The 19,546-nt window shown below is 35.2% G+C and overlaps 1 protein-coding gene across 4 annotated transcripts in view; it reads right to left on the bottom strand.

The window, feature by feature from the left end:
- LOC117968773 (TBC1 domain family member 22A-like) overlaps positions 1-19,546 on the bottom strand; it is a 195,755-nt gene that overhangs the window by 156,075 nt on the left and 20,134 nt on the right. For all 4 annotated transcript variants that reach the window (XM_058986100.1, XM_058986101.1, XM_058986098.1 and 1 more), the window contains exon 5: positions 9,662-9,732. In XM_058986100.1, coding sequence (XP_058842083.1) covers positions 9,662-9,732 — 71 coding nt within the window. The remainder of the gene's footprint in view (positions 1-9,661; positions 9,733-19,546) is intronic.

Below are 19,546 nucleotides of genomic sequence, written 5' to 3'. Positions count from 1 at the left end.
AGTGAATTTAAACACTTTAATTCTAATTGTACATTCTACATAGGTATTTAATGAAAATGAATAGTTGTCTTTTTTTTTCATCTATGTTTTTTATCCCCTGCTGGGGATGCAGATAGTGAAGGTCCACGTATGTATGCCCCTCAATCTGTATGTCACATTTACATTTGTACACATATCTAAAGAACTGCTTGTCGAACTGATAAAACTCAGATAGGGCATTGTTTATTTACAGCTGTGGAGTATGATATTATCTCTTACATATAACATATAGTTAGGGCTTCTGATATTCGGTTTTAACCGATAAACACAGATAAACACCGGAAAAACACTAGAAGTGGTTACTTAATTCACGTTGACCTTACGCCTTTCCCAGTGAAAAAAATAAATAACCTACAATTTTTTATTTATTTAATTTTTTTAAACCTTTCCCAGTGCAGTTAGGCAATGTCTCTCCTTCCTGACTTGTATCTCGCATTGATTTGTTCTAAATACTTTAAACCCACCCCAACTACTGAGTGGCAGCAAATTCCTACATTTAGTATTGTACACACTTGCAAGATTTTAGGCGAGATTTTAAACAAGATTACAATTAGAAACAGAGGATTGATCTGGTTTGCGAGATTTAAAGCTATATTACAGTTTGATGAGGAGGATTTACACACTTGTGGAAATGAAAACAGAATTGCAAATTGATACATGCACAATATCGATATAACATATTCATATCGTTGCCCACCACTAATAATTTGAATGCAAATACTGTCAATGATATAAGAAAACACTATCTTTGATGTTTCATTGCACAGAAAAATGAAGATTGATGCAGTCAACAGGAATCTTGCGTGGCTTATCTACTGAGGTATGACAGATATGAAAGTGAATACGGAACGGAAAGGAAAAGTGTGTCGCCACCTTAAGGCTATTATGAAAATACCCTAATACGTTCCCATTAAGTGACATCCCTTTGTAAAGTTTTATATACATTGTAATAATTTTATGTACCCCTTTAAATGGTAAAACAGTCAGGAACTCTGTCTGATGTCACGGCTGACCCCGAACCAGTTATTATGTGTAGTAAGAAATTGGATTCCTTTGCATGGAGAATTTCAGTGGCTAGAGTTCACGGCTCCTCGATTGATTCAGATGCAGTTGTATTAAGTCTGCCCACTAATAATGTAGAGCAAAATAGGTATTGTGGTGTTTGCAGAGCCGACCCGAGCTGAACCCAAGACAGAAGTGGAGTCCTGCTGGGAACGAGCTGAAACATTGGACATGGACTAGATGATTTAAAAATGAAATGTATTAATTAGATGATATGTGCTGTAACCATTTGTAATGTTTGAATAATCTTTAGTCTGTAACAAATACTGTAAAGTACTCTCTCTGTAAGACCGTATAACAGAATCTGGTACAACTTGATACACTGGCCGGCCTTGAGCAGTCTCTTATCAAGATAGGCACAGCTCCAGAATTGAGGGCTGGAATTTTTAATACTTTTTCAGCTTAAATACAGAATAATGCTGTACTAATAGATGTATGTTAAAATGTTTGTTTTAAATGGTATAGATTGTTGTGGTAACATATAATCATAGGTAGTGATAATTATTGTTAGTATGAAATACTATGAACAATTTTTATGTATAAGATCATATGATTCACTTTGCTTAATATGATAGCATACCTGAAGCTGTTTTCTATCAAGATGAGCATAGTTAAAAACTGAGTCCTAATTCAATGAAAAGAATTAATGTGTGCTTACATTCAAGAATTATAACTTCTGAATATAAAGGGAAAAGGAGTTAGAAGTATTCTTAAGGGAAAGAGAAAAACAGAAATGGATTAAAAGACCTCGCTTTGAGTAGGTTTCTGCTTGTAATTCAGTTTTAAAATAAGTAGGTGAGTAAGAACAACCTAGAGTAAAAGCAGACTATAACTTAAGAAAAATAAGCATTGTCAGAAGATACACCACAAATAGAGAGCAGAAAAATTGAATAAAATCCTATTGTAATATTGCGGATATACTGCTGCTAGCAGAAAGTAATAAGGTTAGCAGCCATACGCTATAAGAAGTAATGTACTAGTTTGACTCTGAAGTTAAAAGACGCAGCATAAAAAGATGTTGTGTTTAAAATACAAAATAAAAGGATTGAATAAATAATGAAGAATAAAAGCAGGAGATAGGTTTTAGGAGAGTAAACTCTATGTGACCTGTCTTCTTGAACTCTCTATCAGCCTGCCCTTGGAGAAATTAATATTAGCTGATGGAAGGCCTCTTTGGTGGGAAGAAGCCGGAATTTTTTTATCAGAAGGCTTATAGTATCGGGCCGGACTGCAAAAATAGGGAGTTAGAACGGATGGTCTTAGCACCTAAGATAGTTAGTTGCCGGGCGGAACAAGCACGTAAGATACAGGTGTAAGGAAAGTTCTAGGGAACATTAATCACTATTAAACTTGGCAAGAAAAGAGGTGTCTCCAGCAAGCTGGTTTTAGCCAGTATGTGTATAGCTGAAAAATACAGGGTCATCTGGATGTCAATTAAGTTCAAGCTACCAGGGGCCCATAGGAGAAAAACATTACAGCTTTACAGCTCAGTAAAATAGTTAGGTTTTCCATAAGGAGAAAACTCTACATTAAAAAGATATAAGATGGAAGTTCCCTATAATACCTGCTAAACACACACCTGTAAGGAAAGAAGGAAATTAATTTGAGAGTGAGATGACATGAGGGAACATATTTTTGAAAGCCAAGTTCATGTAATCAATTATAATCATTGTAACTATAACTGCTATATTATGATATAACTATTGGTGTTGCATATATTCAAAAAACACCACTTTTCTTATATTGGTGTTGCATATATTTAAAACACCACTCCTTTTTATAATGCACCCATATTAAGTAGTGAATCAAGGTTGCAGGGATTTTGTGAACTCTGCTTCACCTAACTTTTCAGATGAAGGAGGGGGGCCAAGAATGAGTGGATGAGAACATGGGCTAGTGTTGATTTGTTGGCATATGACTTTAATTGAGTCTGAGGAGTTGGTTGAATTCTTTAGAGATTAATGTTTGCCAAGAGATAAGGACTGTCAATATAGATTGATGATTGGATCTAATTGGGGCTTCCCATTGCTTTCAATGTGACGAAAATTGTATAAAAACCCTGGGCCGATCACACTGAGACCACCACAATCAAGCTGGGCAGAGCTATGTGGTCCATCCTTTGCAGATCTCTACAGAACAGTCCTTCTCTTTTGTTCACGCTACTCTTCCTTATAATAGGAGGTAAGCATATTAATGGTATTATTGTATCTCACATTTATTGGTTATATTGCTATGAGGTTTTGAAACTATGTTTTAGAATTGAGAGTGTTATATTGAATGTGCTAAAACATAGCAGTGGGTGCTTGTAGGCTTTGTGCTTAACCAGCCTGAGGGCTGCACTGAATACATATAATTGTATTATGTTATTGAAGTATTAAATGCTGAAGCTTGTAATAAACTTAGGATTGCTAATTATTGTTACATGTTTTCGGGTTTTGGTAGTATGCGCAAACTACTAAACCAATATTAAAGGCATTTTAATAAAACGAAGGAGCGCTGATGTTGCTCTGATTCGTAAAACTTTGAATAAATGAGTCTGAGTGATTTTCTTGATTAAATAAAAAGGTTTTAAGGACACACCGCTCGTCCAGTGCTCGAACATAAACCACTAGGAGTTTTAAACATCTCTGTCCTCCTTAACGTCTCCCCTGAGTTAAGAGTGTGTGCAGAGCAAATAATATAATAAAAGAGAACGTGAAAAGTGAAAACGTGACACTGACCACTGTGTGATTTTCCTGTGTTTAATGTTAGGTTTTGTTAAATCTATTGCTTAGCGCTGCCCTGTCCTTGTAGCTATGTAAATTTGCACCCAGCCCGAGGTGGCTCTATGTCTGAAGAATTAGGATAAGAAACAGTCTTTTGGGGACTCCTGAGTGGCACATCCAGTAAAGGCGCTCCATGTGGCGTGCAGGATGCACCCTATAATCTGGATATCGCCGGTTCGAGTCCAGGCTATTCCTTTGCCGACCGAGGACGGGAGCTCCCAGGGGGCGGCGCTCAATTGGCCAAGCGCCGCCCAGGGGGAGGAGGAGCTAGGTCAGCCAGGGTGTCCTCGGCTCACCGCGCACCAGTGACCCCTGTGGTCTGGCCGGGTGCCTGCGGGCTTGCCTGTAAGCTGCCCAGGGCTGCGTTATCCTCCGACGCTGTAGCTCTGGGTGGATGCATGGTGAGTCTGCAGTGTGTAAAGAAGCGGACGGCTGACAGCACATGCTTCGGAGGATAGCGTGTGTTCGTCTTCGCCCCTCCCGAGTCAACGCAAGGGTGGTAGCGGTGGGCTGTGTCTAAAAATAATTGGACATTACTAAATTGGGGAGAAAACAATAAAAATAATTGGTGGCCACTAAACTAAACCACTAAAAAAAAAAAAAAAAAAAAAAAGAAACCGTCTTTTCACCTTGGGCAGATGACCCTTGTTTATGCATGAAGTTGTTTGGACCACAAACAGGTGTGGACCACAATCAACCCTAAAGCTGGTTCTAATACACAAACTTCTGCTAGGAGTGGCGCACTGTGCCTTTGGTGTTGCATCTCAGAGCGCCTGCTCATTGGTAAAGGAGATTTTCACTCCCTCCAGGTGTAGTTCCACGCCCAGTAGGCAGTAATTTGCTGAGTATATTAATGCTTGTAGAAGGTATTTGTTGCTCAAGATTCCATCTACGAGACCTGAAGGTTTTTACCTGCAGCTTTGTTTGCTCAAGATTTCACCTGCTGAGGCCTGTAACTGCACTTACAGTATTGCTGTGACTGCGTTCTGTACTGTCTTTGGATTTGCTTTGTTCCTGAATAAAACAATTTTAATTGAAGTTACCTGAAGAAGACTGACTTACTATTTTGAAGAACAACAACAAACCTATTATTACACCTTATTAAATTTGACAGCGTAAATTTGTTTCCGTCTACAGACAGATCACTTCCACCCCTGCTGTCAGGTTCGTTATTATTATTATTATTTGTTTATTTAGCAGACGCCTTTACCCAAGGCGACTTACAGAGACTAGGGTGTGTGAACTATGCATCAGCTGCAGAGTCACTTACAATTACGTCTCACCCGAAAGACGGAGCACAAGGAGGTTAAGTGATTTGCTCAGGGTCACACAATGAGTCAGTCGCTGAGGTGGGATTTGAACCGGGGACCTCCTGGTTACAAGCCCATTTCTTTAACCACTGGACCACACGGCCTCGTTCCTGTTTCACTTCCTACTGCAAGTTATTCATTTCACATAAGCAGTGTCTTGCACTTTATATGTCTTTGCACCTGGAAAGGGAAACTGTCACCACCCCACCAACGGTCTACTTTCCTGTGCTTAATAAATTACTAAAATGTGCTAACAGTGACATGCTGTTACCACACTGCTGCTGAGGTGAATAATTCCACAAATCTTACCTGTCATGCATCTCCCTTCACTATCTCAAATGTACAGTTATGAATATGGTATAGCTTTTTTTATTATTATTGTATGGTACAGGACATATACTTTTACAAAGTAACTATTTTTTAACATTTGTCTCAGTGCTGTTAGAAATGGGAACAAGCACTATCTCACATTTCAGATGTTGTCTCTAAAGGCTTGCTTGCACATCTCTTTGAGAGTCAAGATCCAAAGCCTATGAAAGTCTTACATAACCTTTTCTGCACACAACTACAGTCTCAAGTTCGAAACCTATTAAATCAAAGACTTAACTTGCCACAGAATACTCCCATCGATACCAATTCCCAATGAAATACTCAAAATGCGCACAGGAATTAACCGACTGAGCTGTAAACGTATTAGAGCTCATTAGCAAGAAAGTCTTTTACCATTAGAAAACAGCCTATATTCTGTAGTAAACACTCAATATTCCCTGGTGATTTAGATTTTGAAAAACTAAGGAAAAGCTGTCTAAACTCCAGTCTTTGAAAAATTCTGCAGTGCCAAATTGTTGTTGTGTGCATAGCTCAGAATGGTAAATTGAGGTTAAATGTATAAGGAACTGCTGATCCAAAGGCTTTTTGAATTCTCTAGAGCATGCCCAATTTAGAATGATTTAAGCTCAATTAGGTCCACAGCTTATTATTTTCCTGGAACAGCCAAAACAAAAAAGCACAGAAACAAACAAACATGAGTTTTCCATATCACGTCACTGTTCTGCACCTGAACGTTGCTTTGAAAAAGCAAAACAAGATATAACAACATGCGGGCTGCAGTGCATTACGAGAAAATATTTAATTTCATTGAGGGGTTATGTGACATCATATACTGCGAGATCAAAGCTCATATGTTATTTTTTATATTATTTTATATTATTATGGATTTTAAAAATATGATTGCTGTTCAAGATATCTATCAATACTATTCAGAATAGAACGTCTTTTCTGGGTTCATTATTACTGTTGTCTTTTCGTAATGCATAAATGACAATAACAAGTGTTGAATTTAGAATAGTATTATACTTCACAAACTTATAACTATTACAGGATTTCACGGTTTTACTTAAAATATAATTTAATATTGAGCTTGTAAGAGGCACTGTGGATTGGCATTAATCAGAGTAATTTAATCAGAAGCAAAACTGCCTGCGCTTGAACAGGCCGTATTGTGCCAGGTTCGTACTCGCTGAGGTTTTTTTTTTTTTTATTTTATTTTATTATACAGAAAATTAAATGGGTATTTCTTCTGGATTTCTGTGCTATCCAACCTCTGTTAGATAAGATTTTACCAGAGCCAAGTCAAATTTGGTTTTCTTGGTTTACATTAAAAAAATGTTGAGTTTGTGAGACAAACTGTTTTTGCTCAAGCTAATCTTGACGGACAGAGATTGACGTCACAAAAGTGCATGGGCCACTGAGTGAGTGAGTGAGTGAGTGAGTGAGTGAGTGAGTGAGTGAGTGAGTGAGTGAGTGAGTGAGTGAGTGAGTGAGTGAGTGAGTGAGTGAGTGAGTGAGTGAGTGAGTGAGTGAGTGAGTGAGTGAGTGAGTGAGTGAGTGAGTGAGTGAGTGAGTGAGTGAGTGAGTGAGTGAGTGAGTGAGTGAGTGAGTGAGTGAGTGAGTGAGTGAGTGAGTGAGTGAGTGTCTCTGTGTGTGTGTGTGTCTGTGTTTTATGGACTGTTGCTGAAAATCGGGCACTTAAGTGCCCAGCACTTTCAGGTAACTATATTTAACTGGGTGGCTTTTACAAGTTCAAAACTTAAATGTGATTATTAGTCTCTTGCTGATATTGAATGATCTCTCATTCAAATAACGCAACTCTAACCTCTATATCTAACCCATGATGAAAATAAACTGTGCATTGATATTTTATTTACTTACGTTGTTATAGCGTTGTCAGAAAGTATTTAAGTTATTTAAACAAACATTGTAACGGGTGGCTTGGTGGCGGTCCGCTTTTGCGCTTAAAGGCAACAAAGGTAATTCACTCTCTATTTTTATTATACTGTATCTGTTAAAAATCTTTCTTCGCCCGGGTGGCTGTGGGCAGTTGATCAGCCAGGGCAGATGCCAAAATGACCTAAAATTCGAAGCTAATTCGGCATCTGCCCGCCGCATCTGGGCATTACAGCAAGTTAAAAGGACTATTTTTTTAAAGGCCTGTGTCACTAATAAGACAAAAAACATGCTACTTTATTTTATATATGACAAAAGAAAAAAAATCGGCACAAATTTATCGTTTATGGATTTTGTTTCTAATTACTGTTGGATTATTTTTTTGTTTTGATCTTCTACCCTCCTTTGCAGGATCCACCAAGTCAATAGTCTTGCCAAAACTGTAAGAGGACTCAGAAAAGCCAGAGTCTTGAGCACAAAACTTTGCCTATACCTGTTTGCAGTAATGCTACAAATATTCTAAAAAAATAGTTCAAATTAATCACAATGCTTTTAGGGTATGATACCGTCCCAGTTTCTGGTCCATAGCTATTATTATTTCTAAATGCATTGTTTGAAAGTGACAAGATAGCACTAATATGACTGGCTGCAGGTGGTCTCATGTGACTGATGCTGTTGCATTGGGAACAGCTCTCCTGCATATAAACCTGATTGGCTGAACTGACTTGGATTCCTAGATAGAGTGAGGGTAGTAGAGGTTTATAATAATAATAATAATAATAATAATAATAATAATAATAACAAAATATTTTTTAGCTATTTTTTACAGGGTTGTTTATAGTCATCATAATGTGTGAAATAAATACAGCATTTTATTTGGTTTATAAAATAAGTAAAATCTATGGAAAAGAAAGTATATTGAAATCTAAAAGCTGAACTCAGGGAATTAATTTCACATCTAGTTCTGCACCTGCTTGTTCTGAATGCAAGACAGATTCCAAAATGAGATGTGGTGTATCTTGAAATGTATTTTTGTTTACGACTGTAAGTCGCCCTGGATAAGGGCGTCTGCTAAGAAATAATAATAATAATAATAATAATAATAATAATAATAATAATAATAATAATAATAATAATAATAATAATAATAATAATAATATTATTATTATTATTATTATTATTATTATTATTATTATTATTATTATTAATAAAAGATGCTCCCCTGAATGGTAAAGAGTTGTTAGGAATAGTATCAACGACGATGTTGGAGGATTTTCAAATTCGTACAAGCTCCCCTCACAGGGATGACTATTACATATATCTCTACCTTTTCAATGTTTGGCTTTCCTTTGCCTTTTTTAAAACTAGACATTACATAACATTGGTTTGCAGTCGTCTACCATGTGGCAGTGCCTTGGAATTGAGCTTTCTGATTGGTAGATGATAGTTCTACATTTTCTAACAGACATTAATAGATGGGTATATTTAAAAGGGTAAAAGGTATCATGTTGGTGTTTGCTTTGTATGCTCAGTCCTGTAATACAAGAAAACATTACTCAAACTAAATTGTATGAAGATCAGTTAAAAAAACATACCACATGTACAGTATCAAAAGTTATTTAGGTTTTTATCAGCTCATATGTTACAACACTCTAGTACAGCATAAAAAAACAGGATTGTGGACAACATGTTCCCATCCTGTGACACCTTGATTAAGCAGCCACAAAAGGTAGGTCCCAGTGTGACCACTTAATCCAGGTTTCAACTATATTTGCTTTTACAGCAGCAGTCAAAAGTACACAGAAACCGGCTGAATTACCACATGAGTTATTTTTTCCTGCTAAACCATCACAACACAAAGTGACACTATATCAACCATAGCAGGAGACGTGATTGTGATCACTTAAAAAGGTTATTAGTCAAAAGCATAAGCATAGTTGTGTGTGGGTCTGTAATCTAGATCCTGGATATCAATTACCAGTTCAACTGACAGGAGATTTGATAAAATGTGGTTACTGTTTCACTGATACAGAGAAAGATATGAACACCTCTCAGGCAAGTAGGTTTGGAAAACACCCTTCTACATGTGCAACAGCACTCACCCACTAAAATAACTAAGCACTGTTCTGAGCATGCACTGTACTTGCATCCCGGCTCCTTTAGAAGGGTTTACACAGCTAAACACAAACACATTCATACACACACGCTTACAAATTTAAATATATTGTTAGAAAAATAAAACATGGCAAAACAACTTACGGAAAGAAGTTTCCATGTTATTGGCCGAACTTGTCTTGGAATCCCAGACCAGCTTAATTTCCGCAACTCTTCTGTAAAAAAACAAAGAGGTTAATCATCTAGGCTAGTGGTTTTCAATCTTTTTTTAAAAAAACTGTACCCCTTCTGTCTGGAGGTTTCAGCTCCAGTACCTGATTACAATTATCGCTCTACTGAATGGTACCGCAGTTACAATAATATACAATTTATGTCACAACAGTTTGTGACTGACAAACAGTTGGCCTAATTCTTAAAACTTTTATTTACAAGTCAGATGCACAGAAATCAAGAGACAATATTTGGGAATCTCTTTTTTTAATACATTTTCTATTCAGAAAAAAATACTATAAATAATCCAAAACACTATTTACTTACCATCTCAGCATAATTGTGTACCATTTAAAATGTTTGCAACATCCAAAAAGTTAACCTCATGATAAGACTATAATAACTAATAATAATAAAACTTTTCATTACTTTTCACTTTTCAATTTTAAAACTTTTCATTAAAGCCAACATAAAAATGATCCAAAGGGACTCGGTATAACTTTGTCGACTTTTGTGTTTTCCCTCCTTGTTTTTCTTTTGCAAGTAATGCATGTATCCACATTTTATTCCAGAAACAATTCACAGGATAATCTAGATGTACTTTATCAAGCACCGAAAACAATTCAACCAGACGCAATTTCTGTTACTAAAATGCAGCCACACCTAATAAATAAAATCAACAAACTTCAAAAGTATGAGTACTGTGATTATTATTTGTTTGCCAGAGCATTTATACTTCTAAAACATGCAGAAAGATTGTGCTTCACTGATTAGTATCAATTATAAGAGAAGTTGAAAACTGCTAAGTTTATGAGCAGCACAGAGTGCTCTGAGTAGAGTTATCCATAGACAGAATCACCTACCCTAATTAGAGTGGAAATCCACTCAATCTAAATCACACCTGCGTACAGGTGGATGATCATTTTCAAACACAAAAAGTTCAGAACTATGAAGAAAGTTGGATTTACCTTTGTTGGCACTACAGATGAACCTTGTTCTCAGTGGTGATGTACTGACTATTTATTAAAAACAAAAGTGCAACGGAGAAATGTGTGGTTTTAAAGTTTGTACCGATTTCGGTATTATTTTCTTCAGAAAAACTAAAAGTAAAAGTGATGTTAATAGGGTGATCCATTTTACAAAAGTTACCAGGTATGTGTGTTTGAATATTGGAATTAGGTGTGGTGTTCTATGCAAGGGATGACATCTGTACACAGGAGATGATGTAGTGGAATTCTGGCAAATAATTCACTGTGATTGGTTGACTTCTGATGTGTGATTTACCTTTCTTGCTATTGTGGCAAGGGGCTCCAATAAACTGCTAAGGTGGGACATGCAAACCCCTTGTCTAAAGGAATTGTTCCAAAGCAGGTTTCCTCCTTTTGCTGTAGACATCCTCATCTTCAAATGGAAAACTATGCACAACATTAGCTTAACTATTCTATAATACTATTTTTATGACAATACTCAGGGATTATTGTTCCTAGCCAATTATAACCAGCAATTAAGCTCCTTTGGGGTCTTGAAACAGGTACTAACAAAATAACTTGTCAGTACATTCAAGTCTGTTAATTATTAAGATATTATACCCCAAAGGGTGAACATAATTAACATCCATTCTTTACTCCATCGGATGTAATAAAAGTACCATAATTAAGAATAAAAAATATCTTAAGTCTTAGCCCAATCCATGTTTCATTTTTATTATAAATTCACATGAATACATAGAATGTTATTTATGTATTTTCAAATTACCTTAGCCACACTGAAAAGCTCAAATTTAGCTTTAGCACAGGTGGAACACAAAGATGAGAACTAAAATTGATCTTTATAGAGTGCATTGTAAAACTATGCCAAGCCGGATGACATACTGAAGGCCGCTTTTAATGAACACAGGTTACGCTGTGAGGCTTTATGGGAAAAGCACTCAATTCATTAAACACAAAGCCACTCGTGGATGTCTTTGCAGTTCACACCTTTGAACTCTCATTTGTGCTGTCAGCTACAAAAATTAGTCAATGAATCTTGCACCCTGAGCTTAATTAAACTATCTGTTATATTTCCCTATGTGGCATTAATCACACAGTTGGAAAAAGTCTATCTCAAATTTAATTTTTTTCCTTTCTATGAGCCAATGAAAGTAAAAAAAAGATCCTACCTTTTGTTAGAAACACTATGTAAAGACATCTGTTTTCCACTAAAGGTCATACATTTTTGACACTGCTTGAATGGACTTTGCTGGGTTGACTGTATATCAGGCTCTTTTCTACCAGGCTGTTTGGTAAATTAACTAGTAGGCTATGTTCAGAGTACAAAAAAATGTTGATTCCTATTGGATTGAATATTACAATAAATGACTGGGTAAAATAAACCCAGAATTGTCTTTATTTTTTCTCTGTTTAAAGTATCATTTGTTAAATTTAGCAAAATGTAATCAGATTTGTATTTTTCATAAAATACTAAATACTATAATACATATACACACACACACACCATATTACTTAAATTTGGCGCTGCTGCGTTTATTTTAAATTGATCAAAATGACTGTGGCCCTTAAACGAGGGTGTAGATTATACGAGGGCAGCCTTTATTAATAATACTACGATTTACAAACACTGCAATATTTTATTAAAAGGCATTTTAGAAGCGGGTGCCGTGAGAGGCTCCGATCTGCAGCACTTTACTCTTGTGTGTTTCTGGGGCTTGAATACAGTACATTTACGACAGTTAACGAGAGCCTATTAGGTGGAAGTTGGGAGAACACGGGAGTACTGTACCAGCGAATCAGGAGTGTGTATTGGTTGCTATGGGGCAGGACAAGAAGAGGAGAAAGAATGGTAGTTGAGTGTGATGCAGTTATTTCTCTTAAATATTACCTCTGAATATTGGTTTGATTTCTGTTAAAACTCAAATATATCCTACTCGGTTATTTATTTATTTTTTTTCTAACTATAAATTTACCTGCTTGTTTGTAATTTCTCTGTAAAAGAAACCGAAACTAAATCTTCTCCTAGATAGTAAGCACTTTTGTGTATATATATATATATATATATATATATACATATACACACACACACATATATATAAATTGTACAGGACTGAGTAAAATTCCAATTGAATAAAAAACAAAACAACTAAACCCCCTACAAGAAGATATCTTCGGCCAGCTTTCAGATAGCGCTTAGAGTGACCGGCAAAGCTCTAAGTTCCTCTGAATTTAAGTTTTCATCATCCAAGCTGACGACGAGGTAAAGAGACATCCCTTGTTTTATCGCCTGCTGTGTTGGCACTGAACTCTGCTGGAAAAAAGTGGCGTGGAGGACTGCTGTGCTGCAAGTAGTTCATCTTGGGTTGTCTTTCAGGACTGTACAATAAAATAAAATTTGCTTACTAAGGTATGTGTACATTAGTTTGTATTACATGCTGGATTGAGGCTGCAGTCTCTTTATTTATTGCATTTCTTTATTTATTTTTTGAGCAGCGGTAGAAAAAAAATATCTTTACATTTCTTTATTGAGAGCGGCGTTTATTTGAGGCGGCATCTATTAAAAAGCTGATATCTGAGTGAGGCATTAATTCGAAGTAATACGGTATATGTGTGTGTGTATATATATATATATATATATATATATATACACACACACACACACACACACATACATGTATACAGTGCCTAGTGGACTATTTTGTGTAGATCAGTGACAAAAAATCCTAATTAAATCCATTTTAATTCCAGGTTGTAACACTACAAAATGTGGAAAAGTCCAAGGGGGGTGAATACTTATGCAAGGCACTGTATATATATATATATATATATATATATATATATATATATATATATATATATATATATATACACACACACACACACATACACACACACATGTGTGTATATATATATATATATATATATATATATATATATATATATCTATACATACATACATACATATATGTATATACACATACATATACATATACATATACATACACACGTTCTACCAGAAGTCACATTTAATTTTACCAGTACCTGAAGCCGAGCTGTGAGAGAGATAACAAAGAGAGGGAGGCATTGCATTAAATTTAAATCTAGCCTTACTACCCATTTTAAAAATTGATTTTTTAAGCTAAATCTATTTTTCTAACATATTTCGCAGAACACAATTTAAAAATTCTAAGTGCTCAATAGTGTGTTTGAACTCTATTTGCTTTTTCTTGCACTGAGGCAGCGTTAGTAGTCAACTGTATACAGCTTGTTGCTATGTGAAGTATGCCAAGGAATGTAGTGTTAATAACCGATACCAGGGTCACAAAAACAGTGCACATTATCCATAGGAGCGTCTAATACAACAAACTCATTACAGGAATCAAAAGTGTGTTAAAATAAAGACATACATTGCCTCTTTGGTTAACATATAATAATTTGTAATTCATCAACAACTGTATTTTTATATTTTTTTACAGATGCCATTTTGATTAGATGAAAAACATGGAATGTTGTTTTAAATCTGTTAATAAATTGCCACCTTAATTATATATTGCACCAGCAGGATGGTGAGTAATCCGTAAACCAAGATGCCACCGGGAAGCACACGTAGCGTTGACACAAAACACTAAATTAGAGGAAAAAAAACTGTATTGCTTGGGAGGGAATATAGCCAGCAAGACTGTAGGACTCTACAATGTTAGAGTCTGTTCGCAGACAGGAGAATCTCTCATGAGGTGGAATTGAGGAATTTGGAGGCTGAAATAATATAGCAAGGGAGATTGTTAATTGAAATCCCAGAAGAAACACTGTCTCCAGCCTGAGTTATATAATTTATGGCTTGTAGGCTGAATTGTGAGTCAAGTGAATACTGTATCTTACAATTTTTCTGATGGTTGTAAATAATTATAGTTAGGTCATATAAATGTGCTTTTTAGCATTGTACTTCTGTTAGTAAACAGAATATTTTGTATTTTCTGTATTATCCTTGTGTAAATTATGTCGGCTTCACTTGAGTTTGTCTATCAACAATACATACAATATATTGTAAATACAACGACATAAGAATGGGCTCAGAGTATATTGTGTAGGACCAGAATTTGCTGGCTGTCTGTTATGCAAATAGCAGCATCATAAACAAAAACATCAGTTCATTAAATACCACTGAAGGTAACATATATAAACAAAATACAGTTTGCAATGAAAATGTTTCATTATTTTAAAATATATTTAGATCAAACAGTCCTCTACAGTAACAAATTCATGCAACTTCTAAACTTCCTTTGACCTTCACTTCCTATTGGGTAATATAAAAGGAAAGCAATCACATTTATTCCAGAACTTCCAAGGTTCGGTCTCTTGGCTTTACATTCCAATTCATAATATGTGGTAGTCATTGTCACTGCACTCGTGTCGCAATTTCTGCTCAATCAATCATTCAGTTTTCAATGGTTCCTGCACTGTTTGATTAATTGTTTTGAATGAATTGTTTTCTGTTCTACACACTGCCTTGATGTATAAACTATAAATATATAGTGTTGAAATATAATGTATTGTTCATTAGAGCAAAACCATCATGCCATTTAATAATTATACATATTAAAAGACTGACAAGCTGCTGTTGTCAGCTGTAGTTTATGATGAATGCTGAGAAAATGACTATGCATGATCCAAGCAATGTCACTACAACATACCACACTGTACTAATCAATACATTAGAGTGCTTTCAAACAACTATAGCAAGAAAAAGAGGGCTGTCAATCTTAAATTTGCAGATTACATTAAATGAAATGTGGGGACCGAAGTGGAAATGCTAGAGTTGACAGCCCAAATCTTTGCAGCATTCAGATGTTACAATATGTGAATCAGAGCAGCCAAGAGTGAACTGATGATGAAAACAGATAACAGACTGTGTGCACTGAAGAACAGTGTGAGATTCCTCAACCTGCCGCAGCATTTAGGCCTTCCAATTGCACACAATGTCAGATCCGATACTGCAGAATTACAAGACCAGACTTTTAAGACATTATGATTGTAGGTCTCGCAGTTGACATATTATTTTAAACCATTACAACTGCAATACGTATTATCAAAGAGATGTGCAAACCTCTTCCTTTGAAACCGGGTACCCGGTTCCTGCTTTGGAACCGACGAACGGGATACAAATATCAACGATCCAGTTTCAGCGAGTACTATTATGTGTTTAATAAAACTGATTATTAAAAAACATAGAACAATTAAAATTATCAAAGACTTTTAATTTCTGTAAAAAATACATTTGATAAATATAATTGGCACGTTCATACAGAAAAAACACGCACTTAGCTAGACTATATATTTGCGTTTTGTTGTCCTTGTTTTGGACTACTGACTGATCACGGCTGTGTTTAGTTTGACTTATTTTTAGCTCTGTGTTCGTTGTGTTCAGGGTCTGTAAAATGTTAATTTAATCTATCATGGGGAATGGCGGCTCCAGTTTTGTTATAATATTAATCCTGGTTTCACCTACACTAAAAATGAGCATACAATATTAATAGGTAGATAATTATTATTTTATCAAAATTCTGACTACGAAAAAAAATAAACAGGAGCAAATAGCTATCTATAACCATGATCCAAGTAACAGCTTCCTTGTTTTATCAGTACGAATGAAATATAATCTTGAGGTGCATTCATTTATCTATGTTTTCTTTTTATAATAGATTATCACTACCTTGCGTACTAGTGAAACGTGTGCTTTAACAAAAAATGTTACACCGTCAAACTATAACTTACACACATAGCGAACTAATGCACTGTTTAATTAAACAAACCCAGCAATTTTTTTTTTTTTTTTTTAAATCTTGGTTGATTTCCCTTATTCTGTTATTACTTCTTAGTTCATTCCTTCAAAATTGTGCAGCATTTAAAACTGCAGTGAAAAGACAGGGTGCAAGCATACATTTTTATGAACAAACCAGTTAGTATAATGCGTTGCATGATTCATTTAAACATAGCGTTACTGTTATGGAATTGTCTTTCATTTTCAAAACAGCTTGGTTGTGGTTGTAACCTTATAATTTATAAGGTCATACAATGCAGGATTCAACGATATTGTGGCACACGTTACTTTATTAATTTATTTATTTATGCTTCATAAAGTCGAATTGCTTTGTAGTTTTCCATACACAATGAAAAACTGACAAATTGACTGACAAAAACGTATACAAATCTCATATTTGAGAAGAAAATTTTGATCCTTCTCCCTTTTTGAATTCAATTGACCGCAAACAACTATCTTAGGAAAGATATGTTAAATAATTTACTCAGTTGGAAATCAGACATTTTGCAAAGTTTTCCCTGTAGAAAAACTCCAGGCATGGATGGCTTTGTTTCTGAGATAAAATATCACCCCTCTTTATGGAAGTTTTACACCAAATTCCGCTAACAAACTCACTACCTGCCTCCATGTATCAAGCAGTAATCTCAGTTATTCTCCAACCAGGTCGTTCCAGACACTCTCCCTCTGACTATAGGCCTATTTCATTAATTAATTGCAACGCAACGCAAAATACAAACAGATTCCCTGATACACTATTTTTGGGACTGCTGGAAAATTAGAAAACTATGGTGCGAGTTGGAGAGCTGGCTGTCCTCCTCTTTACAGACTATTATAGATTTCACCCCCTCTCTCTGCCTACTCCATGATTCAATTCATGACTCAAACCTAAGATATTCCCTTGGCTGGATAGTGATGTTCTCTTCACTTGTTTTGAAGAAACTAATTCTGCAAAACCAGAAGTCCAATTCGGCTCCTAAAATCCAGCATTGGAAAAAGCTAAGGCTTTATTATTTAAACATAGAACGTAGCTTAGCAGAAGATAAAAACAATATAAAAAGATTTGGGGCAATCTAGTGAGGTGCCTCCAGCTCTCCGAAAAAAAAAAACTATTATCTTCTTTGTATATATTTTTTGTAGAACTGTAGAACAACAAGTTGTATAATATGAATATGTGATGGTTTGCTTAACATGTATAATGTGCTGTTTTACAAATATATACATTATGAATAAATTGTATATTTGAGGAATTGTTGCAACCTGCATATAGAACTATATTGTATTCACTTTGAGTCTCAGAATTGATATACAGTACTCCCAAGTGCCTTGTAATGTGAACCCTCCCCCCACCCTCTTTCCCAATTGTAATTTAGATTTTTTTTTTTGTTGTTTTGGTTTTGTTATCTGTGCAGCAAAAAGCAAAACAATAAAAAAAAAGTTTTACAAAAAAAAAAAAAGCTAGAAAAAGACAACAAAGTTTGCAAAGGACAAATGTACATTACTTTCATCTTAAAACTACTACAGTTGGATGGTGCCCACAATTTTTGCCCTTGTTTATAATTAGTGTTTCCTGTCAACTCAACTATTAGTAATATTTGATTTTGCCAAAAGAAATAAGAACGCTTTTAAGTTTCAAAATCAAATGATGCTGAAGTCAAACTATATTTAAATATTGAGTTTTATAAAGCGAATACATTAAGCTCTCTTGGCTACACAATGGTTTGTAAACTAGTGAACATTTGGAATCTTATGCAGTTTTACACAGATTGTGTGGAGTATTTTTTGCATTTCATCAAAATCAGAAATAACCAGTTGAATAAAAAAATTCAGGAGATACCTGTAGATGTTTTACATACCTAACATAAAATTAGTATACAGTAGGTCAGTTCAGATTGCAGGAGTTCAGATTAGCATTACATTAACACCTCAAAGAGTTTTATTACTTTATGCTGAAAGTGCTTTATCAAAACCACCAAATATTCTAAATAAAAGAACATTTTAACAATATGAGGATGACAATTTCCATCAATTATCACTCTGCTTTTTGTGACTCCTAAGGTCTTGTTTTTCATATTTAAGCATTTGTTATGATAGCTTAATTAACAAAGTAACACAAAGCAGACGGATCCTAATCAAAATTTCACTAGCACTGCATGTGTTCTAATTAGAAAGTAGCTTGGCAATATATCATTGATTTTGCACCTCAATTTCTATTTAATTAGATCAAAAAGGTACTGCAAATGTTATACAAATACTTATCGTTGGCTTTTCAAGCTGTTGATTAAAAAGTGTAAATGAATGCAGTGTTTATTGACTACTTTCAGTTGCTGGAAAGGGTGACAAATTATTCATTTACTCTGTTACTTGAGAATGAGAAGAGATATAACCATGACTTTAAAACCCTTCTTATCTTATTAGAATAAGGAACATTATCACTAGTGCCTTAATGTACTGAGCCTTTTGTTCTTAGCTTGCTTTTTTTTTTTTGGCCTACTGGAGTGAGACTGGGACAATGGGAGTGAAGCCCTGAGGCCAGACAAAATCAAATGTACCTTTACTACGCAAAGTAACATCATTCTGCTACAGTAGGGTGAATGTGAGGTTACTGCGTGCTTTGTACATGTGCTACATTCACTAACCAGCGGCAAATGACTTTGCACGCGAAATGAATCGCGTGGAAAAAGATACTGTGTGCGAGTCATTTACATACAATTAATAATGATAATTGATGGAAATGTATTCAAATTCTCTCCCCTAATACCACGAGGGAAGGACTTGATATACATATACAACTGAATTACATAATAATTTCCTTTATTCCAATTCCAAACATGATGCTTTCTCATTGGAAGATACATTGTAGGAATAGACAGTGCTGTATAAAATCCCAGGATGTACTGTATTTTTTCCATTACGACGTTGTATTTCCGAAACGGCCAAGAGACAGTTGTGCTCTTTAAACACATGAATTACACTGAATTATTTCAGCCCTGAAAACATTAGCATTTTTTTCAT

This window comes from Acipenser ruthenus, chromosome 14, assembly GCF_902713425.1.
Source record: "Acipenser ruthenus chromosome 14, fAciRut3.2 maternal haplotype, whole genome shotgun sequence".
Lineage (NCBI taxonomy): Eukaryota > Metazoa > Chordata > Actinopteri > Acipenseriformes > Acipenseridae > Acipenser > Acipenser ruthenus.
The sequence above is the reverse complement of the archived record's forward strand: the minus strand, read 5'-3'. Positions and strand labels throughout refer to the sequence as shown.